The following is a 16,559-nucleotide window of genomic DNA, read 5'->3' on the forward strand; positions in this document are numbered from 1 at the left end:
GCTTTATTAGTTCTGATACTTATTATAAATAAATGTTAATGAAATATAAAATCGAAATTTTCATTAGGGAATGGGAAATTGGGGAATTTCAGCTTTCTTTTCAGCCACTTTTATTCTTTTTACATTGTGTCAATAAATGTAATTGAAAATTTAATTTCATAATTTTAAATGGGGATATGGGAAATTGTAACAGATCTGTTAACAGAAACAGGTCCGTTATCAGAACCGGATACCTGATCTGTTCAACCAGGTCTGTTTAAAAGAACAGCTAGCTGTTCGATACAACCAGGTACCTGATCTGTACAACCAGGTACCTGATCTGAACAACCAGGTATCTGATCTGTACAACCAACTCTTCATAAAAACATGCTAATGTATCTGTTAATTGGTTATATATGGTTATGTTTCGTAAAATAGATCACAGTACACTAATGACCACAAGACTGAAATAATCATTAACCCACTAACAGTTGAATGAGATAAATTTGAAAGAAAATGAATCAAAAGTTTTAACTCAATTAACTAAAAGCCGAAATGCTCTAAAAAAATTTTCTGATCTTAAACAACTCAAAAGTCAGAACAGTATTGGTCTGGAGGAAACATTTAAACCTATAACTGACCCACTACATGAACTTGTGAATGATAACAAAAATTTCAGACATTGATACCACCAGAGTTCAATAATGTTGAGACTGGAAAACAAAAAATATGCAAAACTACTCTCCAATCGACCGAGAGAGAAACACACCACCTAACAAGAAAAGGAAACTCACATTTCACAGTGCTAAGAGTCAATTCTCGAAACCTAAATATGATATTGAGAAGGCATTGGATTGGGGATGGATAGTGTTAATGCTCAAGATGATGATGATGATGATGATAATGATGATGATCAATTCTATTCTCAACCAGCTATAGAAGACACATCGTTTGAAGGCTTACCTCATACCTCGAAATCGTTAGCGAGAGAAGGTTCTCCTTATTCATCAACTAAGTTTATGAAGCAAAATCCCCACACTTCGCTTCCATTACCGGTTCAAGACTCACCCCATTCATCATTGCCGTTAATGAGTCAAGAGCCCTCTCATTCATCGAACGTGTTATCAAATGAAACAGCTATACATTCAACGCCTTCGATAACGAGTCAATCAATCCAACATGAGGACAACTCAAAAAATTTGAATATCAGTGAACTGGCACGGGAAGATCTTTTGATAAGACATATGGTCCATACAAAAATGCAAGTGGACAATTAATGTTGGGGAATTCACATATTAATGTGACTCACAAAAAATTGAATTGGATGATGGGAAAAACTGGCGTCTTACAAGTGGATTATATTCATTAATATTCCACCGCCTACCTCAAAATTATAATTCAAATGATCTAGAAATATATAATGAAATTTTATTGATAACTAATGTGCACCGGAGAAATTTTAATTCCGATGGACAGATCAGAGGAACAAGGGCAAAGAAATATACAAAAATTATTAAACCACTCTTAACAAAATCACGTACTGCCGAGTCTACACCTAAATTCTCAAAATCTATTGTTTCTGGACTGGTTTCATGTCACTCGCGACGAATAAACCCAATTATGTATATTGGGACGATCCAAATGAGTTGGTTGAACGATTACAACTCTTAATTGCCTCTCAAACAGCTGGAAATACGAATCATACTAATGAAATTACATCAATAATTGAAGAATTGAGAGAGGCTCAAATTATATACTAAATTCATATATAATTGATTGATAATATTGAAATGAAGTTGTGGCAACCCCTTTCAGTTCTCGTGATCAACAAAACTCGATAACTCACGCGAGTATCGATATTACGGGAGTACATCTCCAGGAGACACACTCTCCCCTCAATAAGTTTCGTCAGCTTCGTCCGCCGCCACTGCAGAGTCTTTGCCGCTTTCATCTCCCCGATCATCTTTTAGTTTTAAATATAAGTATATAGTAATCAATAAACATAAGGTAAAGCAAATTGGTGACCCCGACGTGATCACTATATACACACGAGTGCTGGTGCTTACAATGGCAAACAACGACGCCCCACAAGACGACGCCGAGGTTTTTCACGATACCGTTACTCACGGTGTTGACGCAGTTATCAACCGTGTAGCTGTGAAAATACCGCCGTTTTGGCCCGAACACCCAGAATTATGGCTATCGTAAATCGAAGCCCAATTCGTTCTGGCGGGAATAACCTCGGACGAAACGAAATTTAACACAATCCTAGCGTCAATCGAAGCACCGGTGTTGGCCCGAATTGCCGACGCCATCGTCAACCAACCACGCACAGGCAAGTACGAAAATTTGAAATCGTGCATCCTGGAACGCTTCTGCGAAAGCGAACAAAAGAAAATCCAGAAGTTAATATCGGAGACCGACCTTGGTGACAAGCGCCCCACGCAACTGCTCAACGAGTTAAACGCACCAGCCGCAAACAAAGTTCAAGAATCTTTTCTGAAAGCACTGTGGCTGCAGCGCTTACCAACACAAGTGCAAGCGATCTTGCAAGCATCGGACGCCAGCCTAGCAAACTTAGCTAAGTTGGCAGATAAAGTGATGGAAGTCGGTGATTTTCATCAGGTACGCACCATCGACGCCAAGTCGGCGCCAACCAGCAGCGCCGTTTCCGACGATCGTCTAGACCGCATCGAACAACAAATCAACGCGCTCTCCAGAAACCTTTTCGCAAGAACAGCTTGCGAACGGATCGCAACAGCGTCATAGCTGGAGACATGTGTTGGTACCACAGCAAATTTGGTAACGCCGCCAAGAAATGTCGCCAACCATGCTCTTTTGCATCCGAACCAAAAAACTAAATCAATCTTCGGATTCGGCGGACAAATTCGAAGAAGACCACAACACAATTGCCCGCCTCGCCATCAACGACAATTTCTCCAAAACACAGTTTCTCATCGATACCGGCGCCGACATTTCAGTGATGCCACCCTGCAAAAACGCAAAACTATGCTCACTCCAAAGCTTCTTTCGCCGCCAATGGCACGAAAATACAAACCTATGGAGAAAACGCATAGCATTGTCACTGGGATTGCGACGAAACTTCGTGTGGACTTTCGTGATAGCTGACGTCAACTGCGCTATCATCGGATCCGACTTTCTTCAACATTTTGACTTACTCGTCGATATGAAACGACGCAAACTCATCGATCGGGCTACGCTGCTGGAATCAAAATGTCACGCGCCCCAACGTAAAATCAACGCGGTTTTATCCTACGACACGAGTAACCAATACGCTACATTGCTTCACGAATATCGCGATCTCGCAACGATCAACTCGAACCGGCTGCCAGCAACATCCGAAGTAACGCACTTCATCTCGACCAACGGGCCGCCTACTCACGCCCGCGCCCGACGACTAGCGCCCGACAAACTCAAAGCTGCACAATCCGAGTTCTCCTACCTCATCGAGAAAGGAATATGCCGTCCCTCAAATAGCAACTGGTCCAGCCCTTTGCACCTGGTAAAGAAAGCAAATGGAGAGTGGCGTCCGTGCGGCGACTACCGAGCACTGAACAACGTAACCGTGCCGGATCGATATCCTATTCCGTACATACTGGATGTAACGAGCATCTTATACGGTAAGAAGATATTTTCGAAAATCGACCTGCAAAAAGCATATCACCAGATTCCTGTCGAACCACAAGATATTCCCAAAACAGCAATTATCACGCCTTTGGGCTATTCGAATTCTTGTTCATGACGTTCGGTCTGCGCAACGCAGCGCAAACTTTTCAACGTCACATAAACAACGTCATACAAGGCCTCGACTTCGTTTTTGCTTACATCGACGACATTTTGATCGCTTCAGAATCCGAGGCGCAGCACGAGACGCACCTCCGCACTATCCTCGACCGTTTTCGGAAGGCACATCTCACCGTAAACTTTGAGAAGTGCCAATTCGGTAAGACACAACTTACATTCCTGGGACACGACATCAGTCAGCACGGCTTAAAACCATCCGAAGCCAAAGTGGAAGCCATACGGCATTTTAAAACCGCTTATCGCTAAAGACCTAAAAAGTTTCTGGGTATGATTAATTTCTATAGGCCGTTTATCCCACGAGCAGCCGAGAACCAGCACATACTCCAGACGCTGATCCAAGGCAATAAAAAGAACGACAAAACCCCGATACTTTGGTCTACAGAAGCCGACTACGCATTCACCGCCTGCAAGAACGAGCTTGCAAACGCTACGTTGTTGAATTACATGGCACCAAACTCACAATTAACTCTAACCACCGACGCGTCCGACGACGCTATGGGAGCCGTAGTACATCAGGTCATCAACGGGCAGACACAACCACTGGGATTCTTCTCCAGGAAATTCACATCGACGCAAAAGAAGTACAGCACCTACGATAGAGAACTGACTGCCATCTATCAGGCCGTTTTGCACTTCAAGTACGCACTGAGGGCAGGAATTTCGTTATTTTCACCGACCACAAGCCGCTTATGTACGCCTTCAGTCAAAACAGCGAGAGCATCACCTCGACGCGCTCGGCAACTGGATTTTATCAGCCAATTCAGCACCGATATCCGGCACATCTCTGAGAAGAAAACAACGTGGCTGATCTTCTCTCACGCATCGATGCCATCAAACACATAAACTTCGACGAGATGGCACTGGAACAGGAAAACGATGCGGAACTACAATCGCTACTCAAGTCTGACGCCGAAAACCCATCTCACTAACAAAATTGTCTCTTGCAGGCTCAAACAAACAATTGTACTGCCACGTCGCCAATAACCATACACGTCCGTTTGTGCCCAAATGCCTACGCCAAACCGTGGTTGAGGCCCTACATTCGCTGAGCCATCCGGGAGTTAAGGCAACAAACAAGTTGGTCGGAAAACACTACGTTTGGCCCCGCATGGCGAAGGATGTCGCTAAATCGTACGCTCTTGTATCCCGTGCCAGAAGGCCAAAATCCAACGTCACACCAAATCGCCACTAGAGAGTACACCGCCAGCGACACCCGTTTCGAACACATAAATATCGACATAGTCGGCCCGCTGCCTTCATCGAACGGATACCGATACTGCCTCACGTGTATCGATCGATTCTCACGATGGCCCGCAGCAATTCCTTTAGTAGACTTCACAGCAAAATCTGTAGCCAACGCACTGATATCGGGCTGGTTCGCTCAGTACGGTATTCCTCTTCACATCACAACCGATCTGGGTCGACAATTCGAGTCTACATTATTCCAAGAGCTTTCCAAAATTTGTGGTTTTAAGCACCTGCGGACGACGGCGTACCACCCACAAGCCAATGGTATGATCGAACGCTGGCACAGAACGTTAAAGCTGCTTTAAAATGCGTCGATCCAATCAACTGGAGTAGTTCCCTGCATCTAATCCTACTCGGCCTACGCACAACAATCAAAAGCGACATCGGGCTGAGCCCTGCGGAAATGGTTTATGGCACCACACTACGGGTGCCAGGCGGATTTTTTGCACCGAGCACACAAAACACACTGAGTCCGAGTTCACCGAGTCTCTTCAAAAACCATGTCTCAACTGCCAACCACTAAGCCAGTGCACCATCATACACCGCAAGAATTTGTCCACCCGGACCTAAACCATTGTACCCACGTCTTCGTTCGAGTGGATCGAGTGAAAACCCCGTTGGAAGCAAACTACGAGGGTCCTTTCGAAGTGGTAACAAAACACGACAAATATTTTACACTCAAGGGCCACACAAAGGAAAACAAGGTTTCCATCGATCGACTTAAACCAGCTTACATCTTCAAAGACGTACCGCCTCCAACACAGGAGCAGACGACAGCGCCAACTGCTCAGACACTCGAGAAAGTGTCAAGATCAGGACGACAAATCAGATTCCCAGCAAAGTATCTTTCCCAACTGGAACTCTAGGAGGGGGTACTGTGGCAACCCCTTTCAGTTCTCGTGATCAACAAAACTCGATAACTCACGCGAGTATCGATATTACGGGAGTACATCTCCAGGAGACACACTCTCCCCTCAATAAGTTTCGTCAGCTTCGTCCGCCGCCACTGCAGAGTCTTTGCCGCTTTCATCTCCCGATCATCTTTTTAGTTTTAAATATAAGTATATAGTAATCAATAAACATAAGGCAAAGCAAAAGTTATAATCATCATGTCTGTTGACAAGTTTGGACGTTATGTAAATGATAAACAGATCTCTATTCATTTAAAACGACGTGAGAAAATACCAGGACTCTACATTGATAATGATGGAAGTTATAATATTCAAGGAAGACGTTTAAAAATGGTCGCTTACCAATTGAGAATGCCGACTTGGCGATAAAAGAATATGTGGACCAAGTTGTAAACGATTTGAGAAATTTTCTAACATCAATGATTTCAAGTCATCAAGAAAGGAATGAGAGATTATTATCCGATAAATTGACTACAGTTGATCAGCGAATAATCAAGACTGAGAAAACTACATCAGATATTCTTGATAAAATTATACGCTCTCATATTCGAAAGTAATAAATATGTCTAGACGGGGAATAATTAATGAAATACATGCTCCTTCACGTAAGCATTTTCTTAGACGTAGAGTCATAACAAAAGGGATAAAACGAATTATGGCAAGCTGACTTGGTTGAAATGGGGAAGTATGCACACTCAAACAATGGGTATCGCTACATGCTAACAGTGATAGACACATTCTCAAAATTTGGATGGGGAAGCAATAAAGTCTAAAAATGCAAAAGATGTTGCTGAAGCCATGGAGAAAATATTTCAATCAGGGAGAGGATTCCCCAAAAATCTTCAAACAGACGATGGAAAAGAGTTCTTTAACACCCAATTTAAGATATTAATGAAACGATATGGAATCAACCACTATTCAACATTTAGTAGTCTAAAGGCCTCAATTGTTGAACGATTTAATAGATCATTAAAAGACCTAATGTGGCGTGAATTTAGTTTCAATGGGACATACAAGTAAGTTGATATATTCAAATCACTAATTTCCGTTTACAACAATAGACATCATAGAACTATACGAATGCCACCCGTTAATGTAAACACTAAAATGAGAAACATATTTTGAAAACTGTCTACAACAACATTAAAATGTTTGCGGGAAGCAAATTGAAAATGGGTGATTATGTACGCATTAGCAAGTACAAACATGTATTTGAAAAAGGCTATACTCCTAATTGGACAACTGAAATTTTAAAATAAGCAAAGTACAAAATACTTACCCAACAACATACTTACTACAAGACTTCAATGGGAATCCAATTCAAGGTGGTTTCTACAAAGAGGAACTGAAAAACAAGTTTTCCTAACACTTATCTGGTTGAAAAAGTGTTAAAAGAAAGGCAATAGAGCTCTAGTGCGCTGGTTGGGTTTCCCCAAAACCGAAGACAGCTGGATTCATAAGAATGAAATTTTGTAATATTATAAGATTGAAAACAATTTTGTATTTTTTCTTTTATTTTAACTTCAAGTTATTTATAATTTTTATTTTTCTTAATTTACTAATATCTACACTTAATTTTAAACATTTTTTATTTTTTAATTTATACATTTTAATTTTCAATAAAGTATTGTTAACCATTGTCCATTAACATGAAATGTAATACTAATTGTCCTTCGTAAATGTTGATCGCACTTTCATTATTATCCAACTTTCTTTTAAGATTATTTATTTTGTTCACACTAGTTTGATTAGTGTGTGAGTTCTCTAGCGCAATCATTTGGCTGTGCCAAACTCTTGACTCCGCTTCTAAAATTGATATGGAACTCTCAATTTCAAAGGGTATTACTAAATAATGTGCTCTTGCTATAGTTGAAATCTTATCTTCTTCTATTATTCGCTTATCATCTTGACTATCTAATGTAGTTTTTGTTACTTTGACTGTAGTGATTTCATGCCCTCTAGACCTAAACATCTGCATACTAGAACGTTCTTGCTTTCCTGTATACAAAGTATTTGAATAATTTGTTAATGAAATGCCCATCTAACAACAACCCTTTACCCCTTATTTTTTGATGCATATTTCACCAGAGTTATCGAAATTTTCATAAGTGTACGCATGTTATTTTGACCGTAAACCAACAAACTCAGTCATTGGTTTACCATGCAACTCATCCTTAAAGAAACCTAATCGTTTCTTATTACATTTCTTAAACTTATACAACTCGGCTAATTCATCTGGATATTCGGACGTGTCAAACTTTAACTCCACATCATCCTGAATATCTGCATAAAAATCATTTGTTTTATGCTGTAAATAAATGAATCCGTATCCATATAATTTAATTTGAGTGCTTTCCCAAACTTAGGTTTCATGTAGTCATAATGGAAGTCATACATTTTGTATTTTGACATCTCCAACACTACAAATCCTAAATAAATTGGTTTATCACAAATGTTGTGTAACCTCTTCATTTGAATTGCATACATAGTTTCACTGAACCTTGATGCACTATGAAAATTAGATTTTGATATTAAATCCCTGGCACATAATTTGGGTCGTCCTAACTTCCTATTTTCAACTGGATACTCCCACTCCGTTATTATCCGTACATCCACCCTTTTTTCACTGTTTTCCATGGTTTTTCCATAAACAGCATTGCTCAATAATTTAAAAAATCTTTTTCAAAATTATTTTTGGCTCTGGTCCTATGCTCAGTGTTTATATCAATATATTTCTTGAGCCAGGCTTTCTGCCTAAATTGAAGGATGGAGTGAATTTTTTAATTCCAAGCCATGTCTCATACACTGTTTTAAAGTCTTATAGTATATGATATAATTCTTCTTTTCAGCGAGATCGGCTATTAACTTGGGAGTTTTACAACTGCTTGATGGCAGCTTGTTATCCGACAGAATGGTAGATCATTATGTTCATCATGAACTGAGTAAGGGTAATCTAGATCAACCTCTAGAATATATCCATACTACTATTTTCATGAATATTTTCTAGATTAAAACTCTTAATCTGATTCGTGTCTAACCATTTGAACTCACCGTAAGGTAGTGGTTCAGACATAGCCCATCCATACAAATTGTTTGCATCCACATACATTAAAAATTCCGATTCTTTTAGTAGGATCGAAATTTTTAAGTATTTGTGGTTTGCTTTTGTATGTCTATGACTACATTGCACCAACCCACCCCGAATTCCACTCTTAAAATAGGTAATCATATCAATATCAGTGAGTAACTCGAGTTCAATCTCTGTGGTTTTAACATAGCATCCCACGACAATCCTGGTGTAGTGTAATAATGGGCTGGGTCAAGATTGTAAATTGAAGAACAAATTGCCCTAAAATTTTGGAAAACGTCTGTTAACAATAAAACATCAGTTTTCAAATACAATTCTAAGTATTCCTTCAATGAACGACATTTAAAATGATACCATACTTGGATGGCATGAGCATAATCCTCTTCTGAACATTCTGATTCTGTTAAATTACTATAGAACTTGGATCTTGGTGGGAGAGAAGTTTCATCTAGTTTTTCAACAGAATCTAAATATTCGTATGGGAAAACTCCTTTCCTGCGAAGTAATTCAAAATCTGACTTGTTTTGTACTGTGATTTCAGCACATTGAAATTCTCCTCACTCAAATTCCCCGCGAGTGTGTCTAGACTAGAGGGCATGAATCTGATAGTATCCAAAAACCTGATTTCTAGCATATTTTTCCTTAGAGGGAGATATTTAGAAATTGAAATATACAATTCCTTATTCAAAGGAATAACTTTTATTTCCCTCAATTTCTCCAAGTTCTTTAACAAACAAATGAGAATCGTATTTGGAGAAATTAGAAAGAATACGGGGATAAAATCACCCGTCTTGTAATTAAGATTACAGGAATTATGGGCTGCACCTCTATATCTACCTGTAAAATGACAATGATCTTTCACTCTATCATTATTTAAAATACCCTTACATATGTGGCAAATGGTCGCTTTCCTAAAATTATCTAACTCATTATGACTCATGTGCATTGGAACCACTATTTTCATGTGGTTCTCATACAAATCGGACAAATCTGACGTTAAATTTTAATGAAAGTGCGAGCAACATCACCTCCTGTCTTCGAAACAAACTTATCTAAGCCAGAGTCAAGTGCACACTTTATGTAGTATGCAAATGCTACTGGCACATGCTTATTAATAATTTTCGTGTTTACACTTACATCTAATGATACTGGTTCCAATATACATTCAAAGTCTGCATACACGACGAACGGCACCTCCAACTGACGGTGATGATTTTAAAGGTGATCTTCTGATCCTTTCTTGGTCCCTCGGTAACCACCCGACTACATCTCAATGTATGTTGAGCCGCCCTCTCCTCACTCGTTGAGTATTGTAAGCATTGATTACAGAACCAACGCTTAACTCGATGTTTACCCAGTTGTTTGGCAAGTGGACTGTGAATGAAAATTGAAATTGTAAGGTGATTGTGGTATTTTCAAATTTAATGAATGTACTTACGATGAAATATTTTTAATCCACACATAGTATCCATGAATACCCGCCGTTGGTCCGTCGACGAATAATAAATTAATGTGGATTCTCATTTCCACTCCATCGCAGTAAAGTGGTCCAATTATTTTGTCAGATTCCTCATCATACCCGAAAACATTTAAACTTATGTGAGGGTTTCGTTGAGTGAACTCTTTTATTTTTCGAATTTCCATCGGGAATGCTAATCCATTGAAGTCAATCTTTATGTTATTCACCTCAATTATTGGGGACGTAATCTCAACACCATAACTATTACAATGGTATGATCTACTTATTGGTTTGAGGGCTGATATAATTGCTCACTTAAAACAGAAGGCATCTTTGTTATGTACATTAACAACTGCCTTTCTATTTTTAATTTAAGCGGAAGCTCAAAATGATTAGATCCTTTTGTCGGATCACATTTGTAAACATAAAGCTCCAGCCTAATAATTCGTGTCAAGGTCCATCCACTATCCTTTTCCTGAAACTCACTCATTTTGCGTCTATCACATTTTATGCGATTCAAAGAAGCGGGTGAAGTCGGATCCAGTCGTAACCTGAGACATTGTGCTCTGGAACGATTTTATTTCTTGTTGAATATCATACTCTTTTATTAGCATGTACTCAGCAAACAACTCAAAATTGCATTTGGATGATAGGTGGGTAGTCATCACGCATTCCAAGTGAGGGATCAGTGCTAATCCAGCCTCATTTAGAATTCAAAAGGCATCCTTACATCCGCTCCCTCATTCTCAAACATGTATTGGAGAATACGTCCCTTGTATCCATTCACAATCTGTTGATTCTTCCGTCCACCGGACGGATAGAGTTGTATTTATGTATCTCGGTGCGAGCGTGGAAATGCCATTGCATACCTGCAGGTAGATAATGCTGGCAGGAATAGCAATACTCCCCATTGATGGTGTTGGTGGTGTAGTTGAAGTTGTTGATATTCTCGGGATTCATGTTGATGTTTTTGTTTGTTTCTTTTTATTTGTTGGTTGAATGTAATAAACTTTATTTTATTTGTAGTATTGTTTTAAAGTATTTGATTGTGTATTGTAAAATTGATTTTACAATGTTGTTTAATAATAATTTTCGAATTTACAATTTGTTTAAACAAACTTGATTTTGAAAGTTATTAACAATTTTCACTGCACAATTATAATTTGTTTTCGACGAGCGTTTTATTGTTAATACTGAATGTTTAAACAATTTTTCACTAGACAATTATTCACTTAACAATTTTAAATATTGTTAACTTTGGAGAATCGCGGAGCCGATGTGTATCTTCGAGTCACAAACTAGAAGTGATTTTAAGGATTTTAGGTTTTGGATGAAAACCGAGGAAAATTGAATAGTGGACGAATATCCTTGGTTATTCATGGTGTATTAGTCTCATTCCATCTTGGTTATAATATTCGGCTTTTCTTTCAGATTTTCTATTTTATCTTCAAGTGTCTTGGAAATGGTGTTGTACTCTCGTCTGAATTACTTCATGTTCCCATCCTTTTAACGTTCATCACATCGTCCTTCCTCCGCTCCGATTTCGAATACATTCGAAATGACGAGACAAGTGGGCGCCACACCTTCGTTCGTTTTACAGATAGCGTGGCGCCTACGATCGTTTTACAGCTAGCGATGCTAGCTAGCGTGCAAGGCGCCTTCGATCTACAAATCGTTTTCGACTGCGACCCCGACCCCTCACCGTCTCGTCTTGGGACACACGATCTCGAGAGCGTATCGTAGCACGTGTTCGTTACACGTTTTCGCCCTCGATCTACGAATCGTTTCGATTGCGACCCCGACCGCGATCCCTCACCGTCTCGTCTCGATCTCGAGAGCGTATCGTAGCACGTGTTCGTCATACGTTTTCGCCCTCGATCTACGAATCGTTTTCGATTGCGACATCGACCGACATTCTACAACTAAACAAATAAAATAATATAAATTAACTAGGACAATAAACATATACATAAATAAATACACACATAGTGCCGTGGTGCTGGAGTTTTGTTTTTTCCACTTGGCAAAAACTTTGCCTACTTTTAGGCCCATCCAATAAATGTTGGCGGTCCAAGCGACCACTACACACGGGAAGATTTTTGATAAGACGTATGGGTCATACAAAAATGCAAGTGGAACAAGGCAAAGAAATAAACAAACATTATTAAACCACTCTTAACAAAATCACCCACTGCTAAGTCTACACCTAAAATCTCAAAATCAATTGTTTCTGGACTGGATTCATGACACTCGCGACGAATAAAACCCATTATGTATATTGGGACGATCCAAATGAGTTGGTTGAATGATTACAACTCTTAATTGCCTCTCAAACTCCTAGAAATACGAATCACACTAATGAAATTACGTCAATAATTGAAGAATTGAGAGAGGCTCAAATTATATACTAAATTCGTTTATAATTGATTGTTAATATTGAAATGAGCTTATAATCATTATGTTTGTTGACAAGTTTGGACGTTATGTAAATGATAAGCAGGCGTTATGTAAAATGAAAATACCAGGAAAATAAGTTACAATATGCAAGGAAGACATGTAAAAATGGTCGCTTACCAATTGAGAATGCCGATTTGGTCATCAAAGAATATGTGGATCAAGTTGTAAACGATCTGAGAAATTTTCTAACATCAATGATTTCAAATCATCAAGAAAGCAATGAGAGATTATTATCCGATAAATTGTGTACAGTTGATCAGCGAATAATCAAGACTGAGAAAACTACATCAGATATTCTTGATAAAATTGTACGCTCTCATATTCGAAAGTAATAAATATGTCGAGACGGGGAGTAATTAATGAAATACATGCTCCTTCACGTAAGCATTTTCTTAGACGTAGAGTCATAACAAAGGAATAAACGAATTATGGTAAGCTGACTTGGTTGAAATGGGGAAGTATGCACACTCAAACAATGGGTATCGCTACATGCTAACAGTGATAGATACATTCTCAAAAATTTGGATGGGGAAGCAATAAAGTCTAAAAATGCAAAAGACGTTGCTGAGGCCATGGAGAAAATATTTCAATCAGGGAGAGGATTCCCCAAAAAATCTTCAAACAGAAGATGGTAAAGAGTTCTTTAACACTCAATTTAAGATATTAATGAAACGATAAATTATTGTCGAAATTAGTCAGCTATATTGTAGACAACCGATATGAATATATTCCCCTGAATTTCAGCATTCAATTTGTTTGTGTTTATTTTAATTATTTACCATTTGCAACATATTATTTCAAAATTAATTGCTAAATTTGTTGTTACTCATAATTCAATTACACTCAAAGAAGAGACAGTCATGGAAAGAATTTCTATGACCAATCTCAGCGAAGCTATGACATAAAATAAAACAAGTTATATGAGATAATAATATGTATGAATATATACTTTAGAGGGTCGGAGATGCCTCCTTCTACCTGTTACATACATTTCCTGACGGCACAAAGTTATAATAAAATAATATAATAATAATATAAAATAAAACAAGTAAGAAAAGCTACAGTCGAGTGTACTGACTGTGAGATACCCGATACCCAATTTGAATAAAAGCATTATATTTTGCGGTATTATTCTCAAAATATAACGAATATACTTCAAAAATACTAAAAATATACCAAGTGGTATATGTGGTATATAGATATAGTACCGCATTCAAAATATACCAAAGACGGCTCAATATACCAGATTGTCAGCCAAAGCAACTAAGACCCTTAGTAAATAGGCGTTTTTGCCCATACAAAAGTATTTCTTTAATAACTTCGACAATTTTATCTGATCGCAAACCAAATTTTCAGGAATCATAACTACTATAATTATTATTAGATATACCAAGTTGTCATTTAGGTCTAGATTCAATGACAACTCGAAATGAAGTTTAAATAAAATTATAAAATAACCTCAGATACCTTTGGAATAATTTACTCAATAATTTGGAAGAAACGAAATCATACTCTAGATGCAGGGCACCATGGGCATTCAGCGGTACATCATCCTGTCATCAGGGCGGCTTTCGCAGCCGCTGGCCTGCATCCCGACACCAACATTAATCCGATAGAGTTGAAAGTTTTTGCAAAACACTTCAGGGAGCGTTGCATCAAGCTTGGTAAGCATCTGATCTAACAGATTACAGTTCGATGAATAACCTGAAATCAATCTTCAATTTAATTAGTATAATTCACACAATTGTTTCATCATAACATTAACATTACCTTTGTGATTAAGCTCAATTTTTATTCAGAGCTCGCAAATAACTGTTGACCGCTTTCTCGTTGTCAGCAAATAAGTGTCTTTTCCAAACTCTTTACGAAAAGACTCAATGAGCAACTGATTTATGGGTTTTGGCTATTGATCCTATCTCGGCTATAGTGCAGTAGCACCATCGGAGGCGACAGAAACAGCAACGTCAGTCTAAGAAGCGACGGAGATCGACGACGAGTTTCGCAGGCTCAGCAACACATAGCACCAAATCGTAGCAACGAGTCTCGGCATCAGAAACGCGCAGCCTCAGCAGCGCATGGCGCAACATCCACAACGATAACAAGAAGTGGCAACGATCAGCGGTTCGACAGCTCAACTCTACTGCGCTGATCCATAATATGACGGATTTCGTCAGATTTAATTTAATCTAATAATAATATATATTCATTTGGTATATTTTAATAATTGATTACGAGACAGTAGGGGTATATTATAGTAGTCTGAGCTTTTCTTCTTGTTTATATTGAAGTCAATGGTTCCTGGTGCATATCAGCTTAGTAAATAATTCTACTTCATCTATGCAACATTTGTTTTTGTATCGAAAGGTCCCGCTAATATTCGTAACCAGTGCTAAGCGATTTCCTGAGAATTTCTTTAGTGTTGGCACGCAGTTGTCCTACGGAAGTTTCAAAAATTTAATTAAATTGAATATTTTTCAATTGGCATTGTTATTGTGTTCATTGCGGATTTATCGTCACAGAGCACATCATTTAAGCACACTAATGCCGATTTACGAACGCCATAAACACTCAGCGCTCATCCGGTTTATTTCCTTGCGCACGACCAATAAACTAAATAAAATAAAATACCAACTCAGTGAAACACTTAAAAGTCGCATACACATATATCTGTGGCAGGCAGCAAGTCGTCGTTGGCTGATGAGCAGCCTGGCCACAACATTATCCACTGGGAGTGGTAATGCGAAAGTTGGTTGGTATTTTGATGAGAGCCGGAAAGACAATGCTCGATGAGACCTACTCAGAGTTAATCAAATTAAGTTTCGGCTGCCATTGTGAAACAATCTGTGCGGACAAAAGGTCATATGCAGGACGAGCCTCGATGAAGACGGAGTGGATGGACCGATGGGCGCGTAAATTAATCATCTTTTCTTTTTACTCTTTCTTCGGCTGATGTTGTTATTGTATCTGTTGTTAGTGTTCTTCTTGTTGTTGTGCCTGCATTTGTTGAACCCGCTACCCATAGGGTAGAAGGGTATTATAACTTTGTGCCGGCAGGAAATGTATGTAACAGGTAAAAGGAGGGATCTCCGACCCTATAAAGTATATATATATATTCTGATCAGCGTCAACAGCCGAGACGATATAGCCATGTCCGTCTGTCCGTCTGTGTGTTCGTCCGTCTGTCCGTCTGTCCGTCTGTCCGTCTGTCCGTAGGAAACACTGGATCTCACAGAGACTATAAGAGATAGAGCTATAATTTTTCAACAGCATTTGTTATGTTTGCACGCAGATCAAGTTTGTTTCAAATTTTTGCCACGCCCACTTCCGCCCCCGCAAATCAAGAAAATCGAATAACAAGCGTAATTTTAAAGCTAGAGTTCCGAATTTTGGTATATACATTACTAACTATAGTATTTATGATTTCTGAAAATTTGGTTACGATCAGATAAAAATTGTCGAAGTTATTAAAGAAAGACTTTGTATGGGCAAAAACGCCTACTTACTAGAGTCTTAGTTGCTTTGGCTGAAAATCTGGTATATTGTTGCCGTCTAGGTATATTTTGAATGGTGTATTATCGATATACCAAATATA

General features: G+C 38.7%; 1 protein-coding gene across 1 annotated transcript; it reads left to right on the forward strand.

Annotated features, from left to right (window-relative positions):
• The first annotated feature begins 4,922 nt into the window (after positions 1–4,922).
• On the forward strand, positions 4,923–5,575 carry LOC132797729 (uncharacterized). The gene is made up of 2 exons (XM_060809481.1): positions 4,923–5,223; positions 5,280–5,575. Exons 1-2 carry the CDS (start codon positions 4,923–4,925, stop codon positions 5,573–5,575), a joined length of 597 nt encoding a protein of 198 aa, XP_060665464.1.
• Positions 5,576–16,559: the final 10,984 nt, after the last annotated feature.

The sequence above is a fragment of the Drosophila nasuta genome, unplaced genomic scaffold (assembly GCF_023558535.2).
Source record: "Drosophila nasuta strain 15112-1781.00 unplaced genomic scaffold, ASM2355853v1 ctg180_pilon, whole genome shotgun sequence".
In the NCBI taxonomy this organism is placed as follows: domain Eukaryota; kingdom Metazoa; phylum Arthropoda; class Insecta; order Diptera; family Drosophilidae; genus Drosophila; species Drosophila nasuta.